This window comes from Vulpes vulpes, chromosome 4, assembly GCF_048418805.1.
Source record: "Vulpes vulpes isolate BD-2025 chromosome 4, VulVul3, whole genome shotgun sequence".
Taxonomy (NCBI): Eukaryota; Metazoa; Chordata; class Mammalia; order Carnivora; family Canidae; genus Vulpes; species Vulpes vulpes.
This window is the reverse complement of record NC_132783.1, coordinates 68,347,318-68,362,456: the sequence shown is the minus strand read 5'-3', so window position 1 is coordinate 68,362,456 and position 15,139 is coordinate 68,347,318. Positions and strand designations below refer to the sequence as shown.

Here is a 15,139-nt window from a genome sequence, read left to right as displayed (position 1 = left end):
CAAAGACAAAGGGCCTGGGGCCTACAGCTGGCATCACAGAGCCATGTGAACGGGCCCATCGGATTGTCCTGCAGGCCCGAGCACTGCAGGCCGGCATCTCCACGTGTGGAGCTATGGTCAACCGTTTGGTACGTAGCACAACACCAAGACAGACATTTTGGATGGAAGGACGTTTAAGGTAAGCGGACATGCAGGACAGCTCCACAGATGCCAAGTGGGAGCCCAGGGCCAGTGGTCTGAGGCAAGCCTCTGTAAGAGCTTGCCACAGCAAGGTTCTCAAGAGAGCTCTGAGGACAGACAAGGCAGAGACGCTTCACAGCACGGGATGACACTGACAGAAGGGTCCCACTGGCTCTCAGCAGCTCCCACAGCTGCTACTTTCTTCTGGAAGCTTTCACCCCTACCTCCTGCATGCCCAGAAACCCAGAAATGAGTGATATTAACCCTTGAACTTCCAGAATGAGTCAATTTAATCTCTCCTTCTACCTCCCTATCATATCCCTCCCTACAGTCCTTTCCTGAGAAAATAACGAAAAATACCAGAGTTCTTCTAAACAACCATCATTATTATTATTATTAATTATTTTAAAGATTTTATTTATTTGAGAGAGAGAGAGAAAGTGAGTGCACCACAAGTGGGAGGGGTAGAGGGTCTGCTGAGCATGGACCCTGACGTGGGTCTCCAACCCACAACCTTGAGATCACAACCTCAGCCAAAACCAAGAGTCAACCGGCTGTGCCATCTGGGTGCCCCTGTATTATTATTTCTGTCTAGCCGTCGGCTCCCCCTCCTCACCTAGATGCCCTGTGGAGAGAAACTCACCCCATTTAAGGCCCAGACAGGATGGGCTGGCTGCACTGAGCTCCTGATTCTCTCCCACTAACCTTTCCTGGCACCAGCAGGGAAATCACTCACCACAGTGATCATTTTTTCCCCTCACTTATGCCTTTAACTACAATGTTTCCAGTGGAGCTAATCCTCAGCCTGACCATGCTTCAGAAGCATGCAGCCCAGCCAATAAACGCTGAGTCTTGGCAGAATGAAATGGCAAAGCCGAAGCAAGACTGCAGTTTCTTCTAGAAACCCACCTATAAATCCACTGTTCCTTCAAGACATCAGCTCAGTCTGTGCCTAAGTGACTAGAATAGAGCAGTCTGGACAGCTCTGCAGGCCCAAGCTGGTAGGCCCAGGGTTGTCTAGGTCAATATGTAATGAACTGCCATGGAAGCTTAGCGGCATGAGGAAAAGTTTCATAGCTCACGGGTTTTCAGACCTCAGGGATCCAGCCTGGACACTCTCTCATGGGCAGAGCAGATGAACCAAAGCAGAATCACACACATGTCCCCTCTGATTTATGTATCACATCAGCTTGCATCCCCCACTGGCTGCAGCAAAACATGCAGCTGACCTTGGAAACGGATGGCTGGGCAGACTGCTCCAGAGGGAAAGAACCAGAATGGCCAAGGGCCTTTCATGCCAGAGGCTGGCCATGGTCTTCTGGAGGCTCAGCAGTCGGGCTTCTCTGCTGAAAAGTCACTTTGGAGAAGAATATATCTGACAAACTAAAACGAAGACCATGTTCTTGGGCATACAACCCCACACAATGTCTGCAAAGAAGGCACAAAGGTCCTGTGGTGACCTTCCTTGCCCTGCTGCCTGACACAGGCCCCTTCCTCTTGACCAAGGAACAAAGGAGATAAACTGGGGCAGCCGAGAAATTTCTTGCACCACACTGTCATGGGGGAGCCTGTGGCTGAAGGGTAACCACTGCTGTTGCCCAGGCCACGGAATGACCAACCACTTTGGATTGGATTGGGCCAGCTCCAGTTTGGCTTCTAAATACAGACCCTCGTGCTGCAGGAAAGCCTCCTAGAATCACAGAGTTTTAGAAACAAAAGGAAAACTGGGACGCCTAGGTAGCTCAGTGGTTGAGCATCTGCCTTTGGCTCAGGGCGTGATCCTAAGGTCCTCGGATCAAGGCCCACATCGGGCTCCCTGTGAGGAGCCTGCTTCTCCCTCTATGTCCCTGCCTCTCTCTTTCTCTCATGAATAAATAAATAAAATCTTAGACAAACAAACAATAGGAAGTTTCAAGGGACCAATCCAACCTTTTTATTAGATGGGGATTTTACAGATTTTACAAAGTTGGGAAGAACTTGTACCCAGGGAGAGATCTGTGGCCTTGCCAGGTAATGGGCATGGTTTCTAGCTACTCAGTGCTTCCAGTAAAAAGGAAGTGGTATAGACACGCAGAGAACCCATGTGTGAACATCTGTTCACAAGCCACATGGGCAGATGTCTGAGAAGGCAGGACTGTGTTTCTGCCTTCCAGTGCCTGGCACAATGCTGCAGTGAACAGGTACTAAGAAGTACTTATTCAAAGGAAGACTGAACGTTCCTTAGGAAGGCTCATATAAAGTGAACCTCACGCTGCTGTCTCCAGTGAGTGTCACTGCAAAGGACAGTGGAGGCTGTGAAGGGACAGAGGGGCCCAGGCCTCAGGACCCAGGATTGATCCTGGGTCAATCCTGCTCTGGGAAAGGTCCACTGTGGCAACTGCCTGAAGCCTGTGCTCAAGCTGACTCAGGTCTGGGGTCCAGCTGGAGCTCCTGGCCCCAGCCCAAGCTGAAGGTCCTACGGGCCTGCAGGGAGAGAATAGGATGGTCCTTCTTAGCAGACATGTTTGCCTGGAGCACATGCACTTCCTTGACTGTGGCGAGGAGGTGCACAACCAAATCTTCTCACAACTTCTTCTCTGGCTCAACTCCTCCTCTGGCTCAGAGAGAAGGGAGTGCAAACCCCCTGTGCCTCAGATCTGAGGCAGCAGCCAGGCCAGGGCAGTGAGGCAGGGTCAGCTGTGACCGCCGGGCTGGCAGGCCTGACAGTCAGGAGAAGGTGTCCGGCGAGGAAGGCAGGACAAACCAGCCTGGGGCCTGGAGCTGTCACATAGGTGCCACATTGTTTGCCAGCCCCCACCTTCTCCTTTTGTGCACTCCACACCCCGGCTGATCCTGGCAGCTGAACTGACACTTTCTCTGCAGTGGAGCGTGGCCACTTCTGAAATACTCATCTGTGTCTCTTGGAGCAAAGCAGGGCCAGTGAGCAGGTGCCCAGCTGGCTCAGAGAGCCGGACTCCTGACGAAGGCTAACTTAACCAGCTGGCTGTTGGCAGCCTAGGAAGAAGGCTTCCTCGCTACACTATGGTGGGACAGAGACCTGGAAGGTCGGGGTGGGAGGGACCTTTTGGGACCACCACACAGCATGTCCTCAAGAGACATGGTAGTTGCCTCTCGGACCCACTCTTTTGGTAAAACCTCGGCCAACACGGTCGGGGCCTTGATCAATGTCTACTGTTGTTACTGAACCAGAAGGGCTGGACGGGACAGGAAGGGCTGGCCAGCTGCCCTAGTGTCCTCATGAGGAGGGAGCAGCTCAGGCCTGCACCTGCTGCAGCTTCTGGGGAAGGCTCAGGGAAAGGGTGAGTGAGCCAGCTCATCAGTTACCAAATGAGCCGACTGTCCTCCCTTGGCCTCCCTGGGCCCATCCCGGGGCTCACCTGGATAATGAAGCCAGTGGAAGAACACTGCCTGACCCACAGGCTGAATTTCCGTTTTTTCCTCTTTCGGAGTTCCCGCTCCGTGCACGTGGCAATGAACACAGGGTCCTCATCAATCAGGGGTTCGTGTAGCACCTGCCAGGAATGGAAAAAGCAGAGATGCTCATGGAAGGCAGCGTGAGTTTGGGGGGATGGGATGTCATCAGATCTCTGCTCCAATGGAGTCTCTGCCTTTGAGCAGCTGTGTGACCTAAGTTACCTTACCTCTCTGATCCTGAGAGAGAAGGATCTATACCCTTTTCATCTATAAAGGGTAATATCTATACCAGTGTTTTGGGGAGAATGAATTAAGAAACCGGATGCAAGGCACTTAGCCTGGGCCCTGACATATAGCAGGTATTCAGTAAATAGAAAATGAAAAGGTAATTTTATTTTTATTTTACTCATTTATAAAACAATACATATTTAATGTAGATACTTATATATTTTAAATATAATTATAGTTATCTCATTACGTGTATAATAATTATTATTCTTAGTGGCTCAAGGTCCCCAGAGCAAACTCTCACTTGGTAGAGGGATCTCCAGGAATCCTGACTTCTAGTAGGACATGCCCACTTGTTTTCAGAAAAGACCTTTCTTTTTTTTTTTTTTTTAAGATTTTATTTATTTATTCATGAGAGACACAGATAGAGAGGAAGAGACATAGGCAGAGGGAGAAGCAGGCTCCCTGTGGGGAGCCCAATGCGGGACTCGATCCCAAGACCCCAGGATCACGATCTGAGCCGAAGGCAGATACTCAGCTACTGAGCCATGCAGGTGCCCCAGAAAAGACCTTTCTGATGGACAGCTCAACTGCTAAAAAGTTCTTTCCCTCACATTTAATCTGAGCCTATTGATCCAATGTCTGTCATTAGAGAAACCAAGAAAAACACATACTATTTCTTTAGGTATTCAAGACTGCTCTCACACGGGTCCTCAACCTTTGTCCCCCAGGGCTGAAGGATCTCTCCTTAAAATCCACCCCCGAAATGAACCCGGTGCCTTGTGGCCGTGCCCCATAACCCAGCCTCTGCTTTCTTCCACATTGTATCCTTCCAGACACGGATTCCCAAGACAAACTGTAAACGTATTTCACCTATTTCAGTTTCTTTATAACATGGTTATAAGATGTTTTCAATGACAAGACTATAAAGTAAAAAGAACTGGCATAAAAAAAAATGGAGTGGGGGTGGTGGTCAAATTTTGTTTCTTCAGGCTAAAGCTTTTCTGGGGAGACTTTTGGGTAAATTTAGGAATCTGCTACACCTCTCCCCCCAAATCTTTCTCAAGCTTAATTACAAATTGGCATGTGTGTCTGAATTTCATTGAAATGAAGAATGCGGGAAATGATAGGATTCCAAGAACCATACCCAATGCCCTAGATGGGGGACCAGCAAACTGTGGTAGAGTCTGGCTCACCACCTGTTGTAAATAAAGTTTTACTGGGACCTGCCAGGTTCACTCACGTATTCTCAATGGCTGCTCCTGGGCTACAAGAGGACATTGTACAAGATGCAACAGAGACCCTATGGCCTATGAAGCCTACCACTGACCAGCTGGCCACTGACAGAAAGAGTGTGCCAACCCCTGCTCTCCACCAGTGCTTTTGGAACTCTAACAAACCAACCAGTCAGCCAAGATCTCACTAAAGGGTAAATTCTGCTCTAGTAGGTTTGGGGCAGGGCCCGAGCTTCTGCATATCCAACAAGCTCCCACGTGATGTCAGAACACTGTCTGACAAGGGCAGATTCAAGGACGGTACTTACCAGCTGTGATTTAGACAGTATCCTCTCACCCTTCCATTAATGCTACCCTGAATTCCATTAAAACAGCAGCAGCAAAAAAATAAAAAAATAAAAATAAAACAGCAGCAGCCTTGTAATGTTCAGCCTGGCCCCCAGACTGCTCTGTTGGTGGAAGCACGTGGACCTTTTTTTTTTTTTAAAAAAAAAAAAGATTTTATTTACTTATTCATGGGAGACACACAGAGAGAGCGAGAGAGGCAGAGACACAGGCAGAGGGAGAAGCAGGCTCCTTGCAGGGAGCCCGACGTGGGACTCGACCCTGGGCCTCCAGGATCAGGCCCCGGGCGGAAGGCAGGCACTAAACCGCTGAGCCACCCAGGGTTCCCAAGCATGTGGACCTTAAACCTGCCTCCCCCGTCTGATGCTCGTGAAGAGGAGGGCTGGAGAAGCTGCCTAGCCACTGTGCCTTCCACGGCCCTCATGCCTAGCTGACTCTGTGGATTCCTTTTTTTTAAGATTTTTTAAATTTATTTATTCAGGAGAGAGAGAGAGAGAGAGAGAGAGAGGCAGAGACACAGACAGAGGGCGAAGCAGGCTTCATGCAGGGAGCCCGAGATGGGACTCAATCCCAGGTCTCCAGGATCAGGCCCTGAGCTGAAGGCGGCACTAAACCGCTAAGCCACGGGGGCTGCCCGACTCCATGGATTCCTAAACCATTCAAAGCCCCATTTGGAACCACTGTAGTCAAATGGGTAAGTCCCACACACTGTGGGGACATGGAGGGGGTGTTGAGGGGAAGATGATAGAAAGAAGCCCTCTGGCTGCCTGCCTGTTCCTGCTCTGCTCCCCCTGCTCAAGAAGCATGTCCTGGGGATCCCTGGGTGGCTCAGCGGTTTAACGCCTGCCTTTGGCCCAGGGCGCGATCCTGGAGTCCCGGGATCGAGTCCCACATCAGGCTCCCGGCATGGAGCCTGCTTCTCCCTCCTCCTGTCTCTGCCCCTCTCTCTCTTTATGTCTATCATAAATAAATAAATAAATCTTCAAAAAAAGAAAAGAAGTATGTCCTACTCGGGCCATTGTGAAGCCACAGTACATAAAACTGCCCTCGCTCCCTCATCTCCAGAAAGCCAATGTACCTCTAGTCTGTGTGCATTTACAGTTCGTCATACACCTCACCAAAGCAAAACTCTGCATGAAAGCTATGCATGCCAGAAAAGCATTTCCTTCTCCAGGATGCTGGCTGGCCAGCAGCAACCTTACCCAACTCTATTTCCTGAGTCTTTCCTGTAGGACAAGCTCATTCTGGGGCGTGGCAGTGGTTATGGTAGAGGAAAGACAAAGCATCCATTTATTTACTTGCATAATCCCTGTCCGAAAATACTCTTCTAATTAATCAGTTCCCAGTTTTGAGGAAATGCAACATCTCCTCATTTTGCATTTGTGTATAAACACGAGTGTGGGCACACATGACACATGGCTGCGTGGGTTACTGTTAGACCCTGAGAACCATCCGGTTTCTGAAGGCTGTGTGAAAGTTCTAAACTCATCCTAGAGGGTCACATTTGCTGGTACAGAAAGGCTCCAGAAACTGCAGGGCAGAGGGTGTGTGGTTTGCGAGGCAAGTGTGCCGTGTGTTTTGAGGGTGGTGTGTGTGTGAGGGAGTGGGATACGGAGTGATGCTGGGGAGCCTGGAGCAGATCCACCCACACATCTGATGGAGAACTGTGCCAACTGTCCTCAGCAGGCAGAGTGAAGACCCTTCACAGGAGCCCTGAGGCTTTGGGGTGGCAGATGGCAACTCCCAAACAAACCCACTACTTGGTCCCCTTCTACCCAAATGAATGTTCCAGAGTCCAAACAGGGACTTTTCACAGAAGAGAAAAGCTGGAATACCAGGAAAGCTTTAGAATTTCCTGCTGGGGCCCTGATGGCACAAGGCCAACTCACATAACACCACAAATAGGAGTATAACCCTGGACAAGGCTGGCCTAGTCTAGGGGCTAGAAGGATCATCAGAAGCCTTATCTTTATGCTGTTAAGTATCAATCATCCAAGCAGCTGGCTGTTTGATTCTTGAGAGATACCCAGAGCGAGCCTGCAGCCTCTTCCAGTAGCTGCTCAAACGGCTCGTGCTGACCACGGTCAGAATATCCTTTTCCCCTTGCATCCAGCCAGCACGGCTCTGGTTTGGTTCATTTTCAACCAAGCAAATATTCAGTGAAACAAAAAATAATATGCCCAGCCCTGATCCTGTTTAAGGCAGGGCCCAAAAGATCCCACCTCCTGTCTCGAAGGTAAGAGACTGGGGACAAGAAAGAATGATACTCAGCTGCCCTGTAAATAGTGGGGACATTCGGGAAAGCACAGACCAGCACGGAAATACTGGCCCTGCATTGGGCCCCAGAGACCAGGTAAATCTGTTAAGGCAGAGAGAAGAGGGAAATGCTTCTGGGAGTCAGAAAGAGCATCACAAACACCTGGAAATCATAATGAGCCCAGAATATTCACAGAACAGCAGGAGGAACGCTTCCAGAGATTGTTTTAAGGCTCCCACAGACCTGAAATAGGGAGATATCTTCCCCCACAAAAATCCGGTGATTTTCAGCTATGCAGGGAAAGAGGCAAGATACAGAGTCAGGGAAAGGGAAAACATAAGAAAGAATCTGAGATTTATGAAGAAGGCCCTTTAAAAAAAAAAAGATTTTATTTATTTATTCATGAGAGACACACACACACAGACACACACACAGAGAGAGAGAGAGAGCCAGAGACACAGGCAGAGGGAGAAATAGGCTCCATGCAGGGAACCCGACATGTGACTCGATCCCAGGTCTCCAGGATCACATCCTGGGCTGAAGGCGGCGATGAGCCACCAGGGCTGCCCTGAAGAAGGCCCTTAAGGGAAAAGCACAAGGAAGAGCAGGTGGACTGGTGGCTCTTTAAATACACAAATAAAAATGATGTCAATTTGTGTTTCCACATCAAATGGGTCAAATGGAATTGGGCTCATGTGGGCCAAAAACTTTCAAAAGTTTTGTGTAGAGGCATCCCAGAAATAAGCCACCTCCTCAGTTTGCTAGACCAGTGGAGTAGCTTTGAGGACGACTTTGAAAGTCGCATCTCACCACAGCCAAGGGTACTGGCCACATGTCAACACCAGAAGGCTCAGGAACTGAGAGCAAACGGAGCCTTCCAGAACCAGTTAGGGATGTTGGGAAGGTTTGTCAGGAGGCTGAAGAGCTAGGTGTAGGGCTCTATCAGACCCTGGTCCAAAGGTCCTGCCTGTGTCACATGTGCCAGGTGGACCCAGCACCTGAGTGATCCTGGTGTAGATTTTGGCCTCCTTCCCTCTGCCACCTACAAGGCTTCGGCCCTTTCCTCACCAGCAGGGAAGAACACAGCAAGTTAATATTAGAGGTTCTTAGCAGAAGAAAATTTACATTAGCCTGGAAAACGTGCAGTTTGGAAAGACAGCACCATCAAGAGGAGGGAGGAGTCGGGCAAGGAGGAGGGGAACGGAGTGTCTGAGCTAAACCTGGCTCTGACTTCTCTGTGGTCTGGAGCTGGGGGGTGGGAGGGAGTACAGGAGAAGAAGGGGTGCCCTGGGGCGAAGGCGGGCTGAGAGGCTGCCACCAGGGAGGGAGGCCCCGCCCACGGGCCTCACCTGGGTTTGGGAAGGCCTGAAGGCAGAGTCGAAGCCGTTCTGCAGGGAGTCGAGGAAGGGCTGGACCTTGTAGAGGCCGTGCGTGGTCTGGCTGGAGCGGAAGGCCACCACGTGGAAGTACTTGAGGATCTTCTCGAAGCGGGCCTGGCTCATGACCAGGGCGAGGCTCCTGTTGCTATAGAAGCCGCCGCTCCAAATGCTGAGGACCGACTCGCAGTGGGAGATGCTGGTGGAGATCATGTAGCCCAGGAACGCCTTCATCTCCGTCAGCGTCACTTCGGCCCACGCGCCGTCGCTGCCGAAGCGCTCCTGGAACTTCTTGGCATACATGTTTGTCTGCACCACCATGTTCTTGAGCACGTTGTCCGGGACAAAAAGCTGGAAGAAGTCCATGGCACTGGCGCCAGGGGGCATCTTTCGGGTTGGACCTGCAACAGAGGTTGGGGGGGGTGTTCATGGCCGTGAGCACCACACGCAGCCAGATGGGTGCCTGGGCTCCATGGGGTGCACCTTCCCTGGCACCCTCCCCCTCTGTGGTCGGTCCTGGCTGCGCACCCCATCCCCTGTGAGCTGGGGTCCCAGGGTCCTCCCTGTACCTGCACCCTGCATTCCCAGCCCACCTGCACGGGCACCGCTTTTGCGCCTCCTCTTTCTTGGAAGGGAAGGTGAGTTCTCTAAGTAAGAATGCTTTCACCCCTCGGAGCCTGAAAATGCCCACCCTGGCGAGACTGCAGCCTTTCTGTCCTGGAACTCTCCACGTGGCACCTTGAAATTTATTGGTGAATAAATCTGAAGGGGCTCGTTCAGATAATTTCACCAGGGAAATGAAAACCTCACAATTTTTGACTAATGCAGGGACAGCCTTTTGAAACACACACACACACACACACACACACACGCACTCTTAAGAGATATGACTCTTAAGGGGCACCTGGCTGGCTCAGTGGTTGAGCATCTACTTCAGCTCAGGGCATGATCCGGGGTCCTGGAATTGAGTCCCACATCAGGCTCCCCACAGGGAACCTGCTTCTCCCTTTGCCTGTGTCTCTGCCTCTCTGTGTCTCTTATAAATAAAATGTTAAAAAAAATTTCCATATAGTGACTTAAGCCAGGCTAACAGCATGTAGAGATTTGTAGGAGACAAGTTTTTGTTTTTTGTTTTTTTAATTTTTTTATGTAATCTCTACGCCCAATTTGGGGCTCGAACTTATGACCCGAGACCCAGAGTCACACACTCCACCAACTGAGCCAGCCGGATACCCCTTCAGGGTATCTTGCAAAAGCTTTGCAATTTCTAGGGAAAGCTGTGCATGTTCAGAATTTTAAACACCCCCAACCTTTCTCTACCACTAATTTAAGCAGTCTCTGAAAAACAAGTTTTTCATGGCAAAATAAGTCAAGGACAAGAAAGCGCAGGTTTTAGACTGGATAGATTTGAGAGCTGAAATTTACTTCTAGCTAACTGCACAGTCTTAGATAATATCTTCATCCGTTTCATGTGGAAAATGGAAGAGCTGCTTTGCAAGGCTGTTGTGGAAACTGAGACATCATCAACAGAAATCCCCTGACTTGGCCTGAGAGCTTTAGAATGCTCTAACCACCCTCTTTTTACAGAAAAAAACTACGGCCCAGAGAGCCAAGTGGCCACCATACTCCCTGTCACCAACCATTTTTTGGAAGGGCACCAGGTGGTGCTGCTGCTACTGGCGCCTAACTGTTCCTGGAGGTGGCAACCCTAGCCCTGAGACCCTGCGGCCAGGAGACAGAGGGGCCCCGGGGTAGCGACAACAGCCTGAAGCCCCACACCCACTCTTAGTGGAAATCATTTCATTTTAGCAAAGACTTAGAGCCTCCAGTGGGTGAAGCCATAAATTATTCAGGGGTAGCTCTCAAAGAGGAGGAAAACCAGCATTTTAATTGCTACATCATGCTGAGTAAGCAGAATGAAATTTTCTCTTCCAGAAGTTATCTTTAAAGTAATTTTGCCTCCCAGGCTATTTCAAAATGAATTTGCACAGCAAACTCTGCCCTGGCCAGCTGCTTCATGAAGAAACTGGAAAGTATCTGGCTCCCTGTTATCTGTTTAGTTTGGATTTCTAAGTGTCCTCCACAGCCCCTTTTAGCTGTAGTGACTCTTGCTAGTTGAGAAGTGTTGGCACAGGCTGGCCACTGGGAAGGAGGCAGGAGAGGAGGGGAGGGAGAGCATGCCACGCAGGAGATTCAATCTGCATCACCAACTTTAAGACCATTTAATAACAAGGCCCTGGGGGTGGACAGCACCCCCAGCCAAGATAAGACTCTCCTACATTTGATTCATTTACAGGAGCTTTTCCAGATATTACCCCATGTGACCCTCAGAAGATCCTCGTGAAGCATCATCCCCTCCTGCAGGTGGGGAACTAGAAGCTCAGAAATATATGGACACAGCCCCAGGTCACTCACTTCTAAGTGCCTAATACAGAAGGGTGACCTTCACCCCACCTGGCCCAGAGCCAGTCCAAGAACACCTACTGCCTGCTGTAACAATTTAGCAGCATCCCTGCTGCTCTCACAAGTGGACAAGCAGAGATGTGGCTTTTCTGGGCAGTGTACACACAACTTAGCCAGGTGCATGGTCTTCAAACCCATCAGCTCCCTCCTCCTCTGCCACACACACACCTATCACAGTGGGTGATATAGGGTTATAATGCACAGCCAGAAGAAACTCTGAAGGGAAAGGGGGAACCTGCATTGCAAGAAATGCAAAGGCAGCATGGGACAGGGAGTTGGGATGGGGGCAGGGTGGCAGGGAGGACCTGGAGGAGGAAAAGCAGGTATGCCCTTGGTGTTTGGGCTTGGGGTACAGGGCTCTACCCGCGGAGGTGCACTGCCAAGTCATAAACTCATATAATCGTCTCCCTCCTCGCTCCCTTCCCTACACACCGTGTCGGCCTTCAAGGCCCCGTCACCATCACCCACCTCGTTCCCTGAGCCTACAGGAGATCACCTGCTCCCTCTGTCCCAGGACACTACAGCAGACCCACAGACCCAGGGTAGCATTAACAAAAAGACCAATTAACAATGGGGCGCCTGGGTGCTCAGTTGCTTGAGTCTGACTCTTGGTTTCAGCTCAGTTCATGATCTCAGGCTGGTGGGAACAAGCCCTGCCTCTGGCTCTGTGCTCAGCGGGGAGTCTGCTTGAGATTCTCTCTCCTTCTGCCCCTCCTCACCCCTGGTCTCTCTAAAAAACAAATATATCTTTAAAAAAAAAAAAGAATGGTTCAGTAATAGATCCCCCAGAGATTCCCCACCACCACCCCAAGCTAGGAACTGACCCACTCTTTTCAGGAGTGATTACAGATGTCTTGTTTAGACCGTAACACAGGGGCAGTTGGCAGAACCACTTATCCAGTGATCGCCTGAGTGTCATACTGATCCTGGGAAAAGAATGGAGTAAGACCTGATATTCTCTCCCCAGTTCTCGGGTAGTGACAGGAACAGGCGGCAGTCAGTGACCCCCTGAGGTCAGGCTTGGGGAGGGGGGAAGGGCGGTGCCTACAAGAGGGACCCTGAGTCCAGATCCTGGGGAGGTATGGTCTGGGAGGCTCCCTGGAGAGCCACATGAGATGTCTTTAGAGGCAGGAGGCTGTGAAGTCAGCAGCCCCCGTGGAGGGAGGGCAGGGAGGTTACAGAACATCGCAGGCAGTGAGAACATCTCCCACAAAGGTCCAGTGACCAGAAAAAAGGCCTAGTGACCAGAGTAAATGCCCTGCGTTTAGCAGACTGTACAAGAGAGAAGACTGGCTGCAGGCACTGGCAGGCACAGGGCCTGGACTGTTCCTGAATCCAGTGAGCCCCAGCAGGGACCTAACTGAGGGGAGCCATGGCTGCTTCCTGTCCTGGCTCCCTCACTTCTGCACACCGCACTGCGGTCCACTTCCCTGTAAGTGTGCTGGGCAGGGGGAACAGACTACAGGTGAGCTGGGTACTGCAGGTGACCCGAAGCCCGGGGCCAGGGCCTCCACTAACGGGTGGCCTCATCCATTTATCATCTCCATCTGTACCAGGACATGAACGAGGCTGCTATCTTAAACCACGTGTCCAGACTAAAACTCCAGATCCCTCACTGTCCTCTCCCTTTTTGCTCCTCCCCATCAGCCAGAAGCCTGAACTGCTGTGGATTCCTCTCCTCCCTGCACCCCCACATCCGGCCCATCAGCACGTCCTGCCACTCCACCTCTAGAGTGCGTCATCAGCCACCCACTGTAGTGCTCTGGCCCAGGCGGCCACCACCTCTGGCCTAGAAGACAAAAACGGCCTCCCCCAAATGATTCATAGCAATGAGAAAATTTTTTTTAAAGAATATAAACCAGATCACAAGACTCCCCTGCTTAATTAAAACACTCCTGTGACTTCCCACTGCGCTTAAAGCAAATGCACATTCTTTATCAAGGGTCTGAATGCCCTGGACCTAGCCACCCCCATCCCAGGCCATTCCCCAAGGCCAGGCAATCAGGTGTGCAGACAAACCTGGGGTCAGACCCAGGCCTCAAGCTCCTCAAGCATCCTGGGGCCTGCATCCATGCAGATCCATCTGTAGGAAGCAAGCCGTCCTGGGGCTCCAGCTTCATCAAGTGATAAAGCCCACCCAACCACAGGTGGACACCACTGCTGGTCCTGTCAATCTCCCTCTCAAGTAGGCTTCCATCTTTGCATTTATCACAGAGGTGTTTTATTAGGGGCTTACATACTTGTTTTGGTCTACTGTCTCATCCTGTGACCTAACTGAAGTGCAATGGCCAAGGTAAAGGCTGTCATGCTGCTCCCAGCTCATGCTATGTCAGACACACTTGCTGACAAGGTGCATGGAGAGTGGCTGAATGAGTAGGGCAGATGCCACAGCCCATTCAGAAGGAAGGACATCTTTGCTGAGATCCATGGGAAGGAGCTGGTGTCTGGGACAGCAGCCCATGTTAACGCCTAGTAAAATAGACAGCTGGAAACATCTGTGTGGAAGAAGCAGGTTATAGGGCCAGGGTGGGTAAGGCTGAGAGTACAGTACAGTTCAGTGGGTCTCCCCCGGCTAGCTGGGCAGGGTGCCCGGGCAGGTGGAGCAGGGGCTTGCATACCTCTGCCCACACCTCCCTAAGGACACAAGTGAGGTCCAGGAAGCCAAGAAGGGCCAGCATGGTAAGTCCTGGGGAGGAAGACCATCTGGGAATTTGGAACACTGGATCGGTGGGCAGAACGTGGGAGGGGAGCATCACAGTGACTTCCAGGTCCCCAGCTCAGTTGGGCTGGCTCTGGGTCTTGTTTTTGTCTAATTTCCTCCTTCCCTGAACTGATGGAAACCACTTCAATTCTCTTTCTGGCCATCCTTCCCTTTCTGTGGTTGCTGGTTATGTGACCCTGGGCAGGCCATACCACCTCTCTGCACCTTGGTTTCCTTACCTATCAAGTGAGCGCAAGCCACAGGACCTTCACACAGACCATGCACGGCCTGTCCTGGCTAATCCAGCATGAGTCCCACTAGGTGTGAGGGAGCGTCCTTCAGGAGCAACCCTGCCTTCCCTGTGCTCACTTCACAACTACAGCCTATGGCCCTGATCCCCACCTTCACACTCTCTGGAAGACAAGTATGGCTTCCTAAAGTCCAACCCTCTACAGACAAAAGCATTCATTTTGAGAGGAGACTGGCATTTTGTATAAAGTGACATTTTGGGGCATCAATTATCTGCAATTTTTTTAAAGATTTTATTTATTTATTCATGAGACACACACGGGGGGGGGGGGGGGGGGGGCAGAGACATAGGCAGAGGGAGAAGCAGGCTCCATGCAGGAAGCCCGATGTGGGACTTGATCCTAGAACTCCAGGATCACGCTCTGAGCCAAAGGCAGACGCTCAACTGCTGAGCCATCCAGGCATCCAACTGTCTGCAGTTTTGTGACACAGATAAGGATCACTTAACATTCTGAATTAAGGGTTTAAAATAATGAAATAATAATCTCCAGGCAAAATCAAGCAGATATAAAAACATAAAAGAACATCCTGCATTATCACAAAAATATTCCTCCAGTTGAGACATAAAAAAAAAAAATTGAGCCGTTGCATTCTGTAAAAGGGTAAGTAGAATAGAGTCAAGCCATTGTAT

At 50.7% G+C, this 15,139-nt stretch overlaps 1 protein-coding gene across 1 annotated transcript in view; it reads right to left on the bottom strand.

Moving 5' to 3' along the window:
• PGBD5 (piggyBac transposable element derived 5) overlaps window positions 1-15,139 on the bottom strand; it is a 102,104-nt gene that overhangs the window by 26,835 nt on the left and 60,130 nt on the right. Inside the window, exons 2-3 of the mRNA XM_072756006.1 lie at window positions 9,009-9,436; window positions 3,558-3,692 (exon numbers count right to left, since the gene is read on the bottom strand). Coding sequence (XP_072612107.1) covers window positions 3,558-3,692; window positions 9,009-9,436 — 563 coding nt within the window. The remainder of the gene's footprint in view (window positions 1-3,557; window positions 3,693-9,008; window positions 9,437-15,139) is intronic.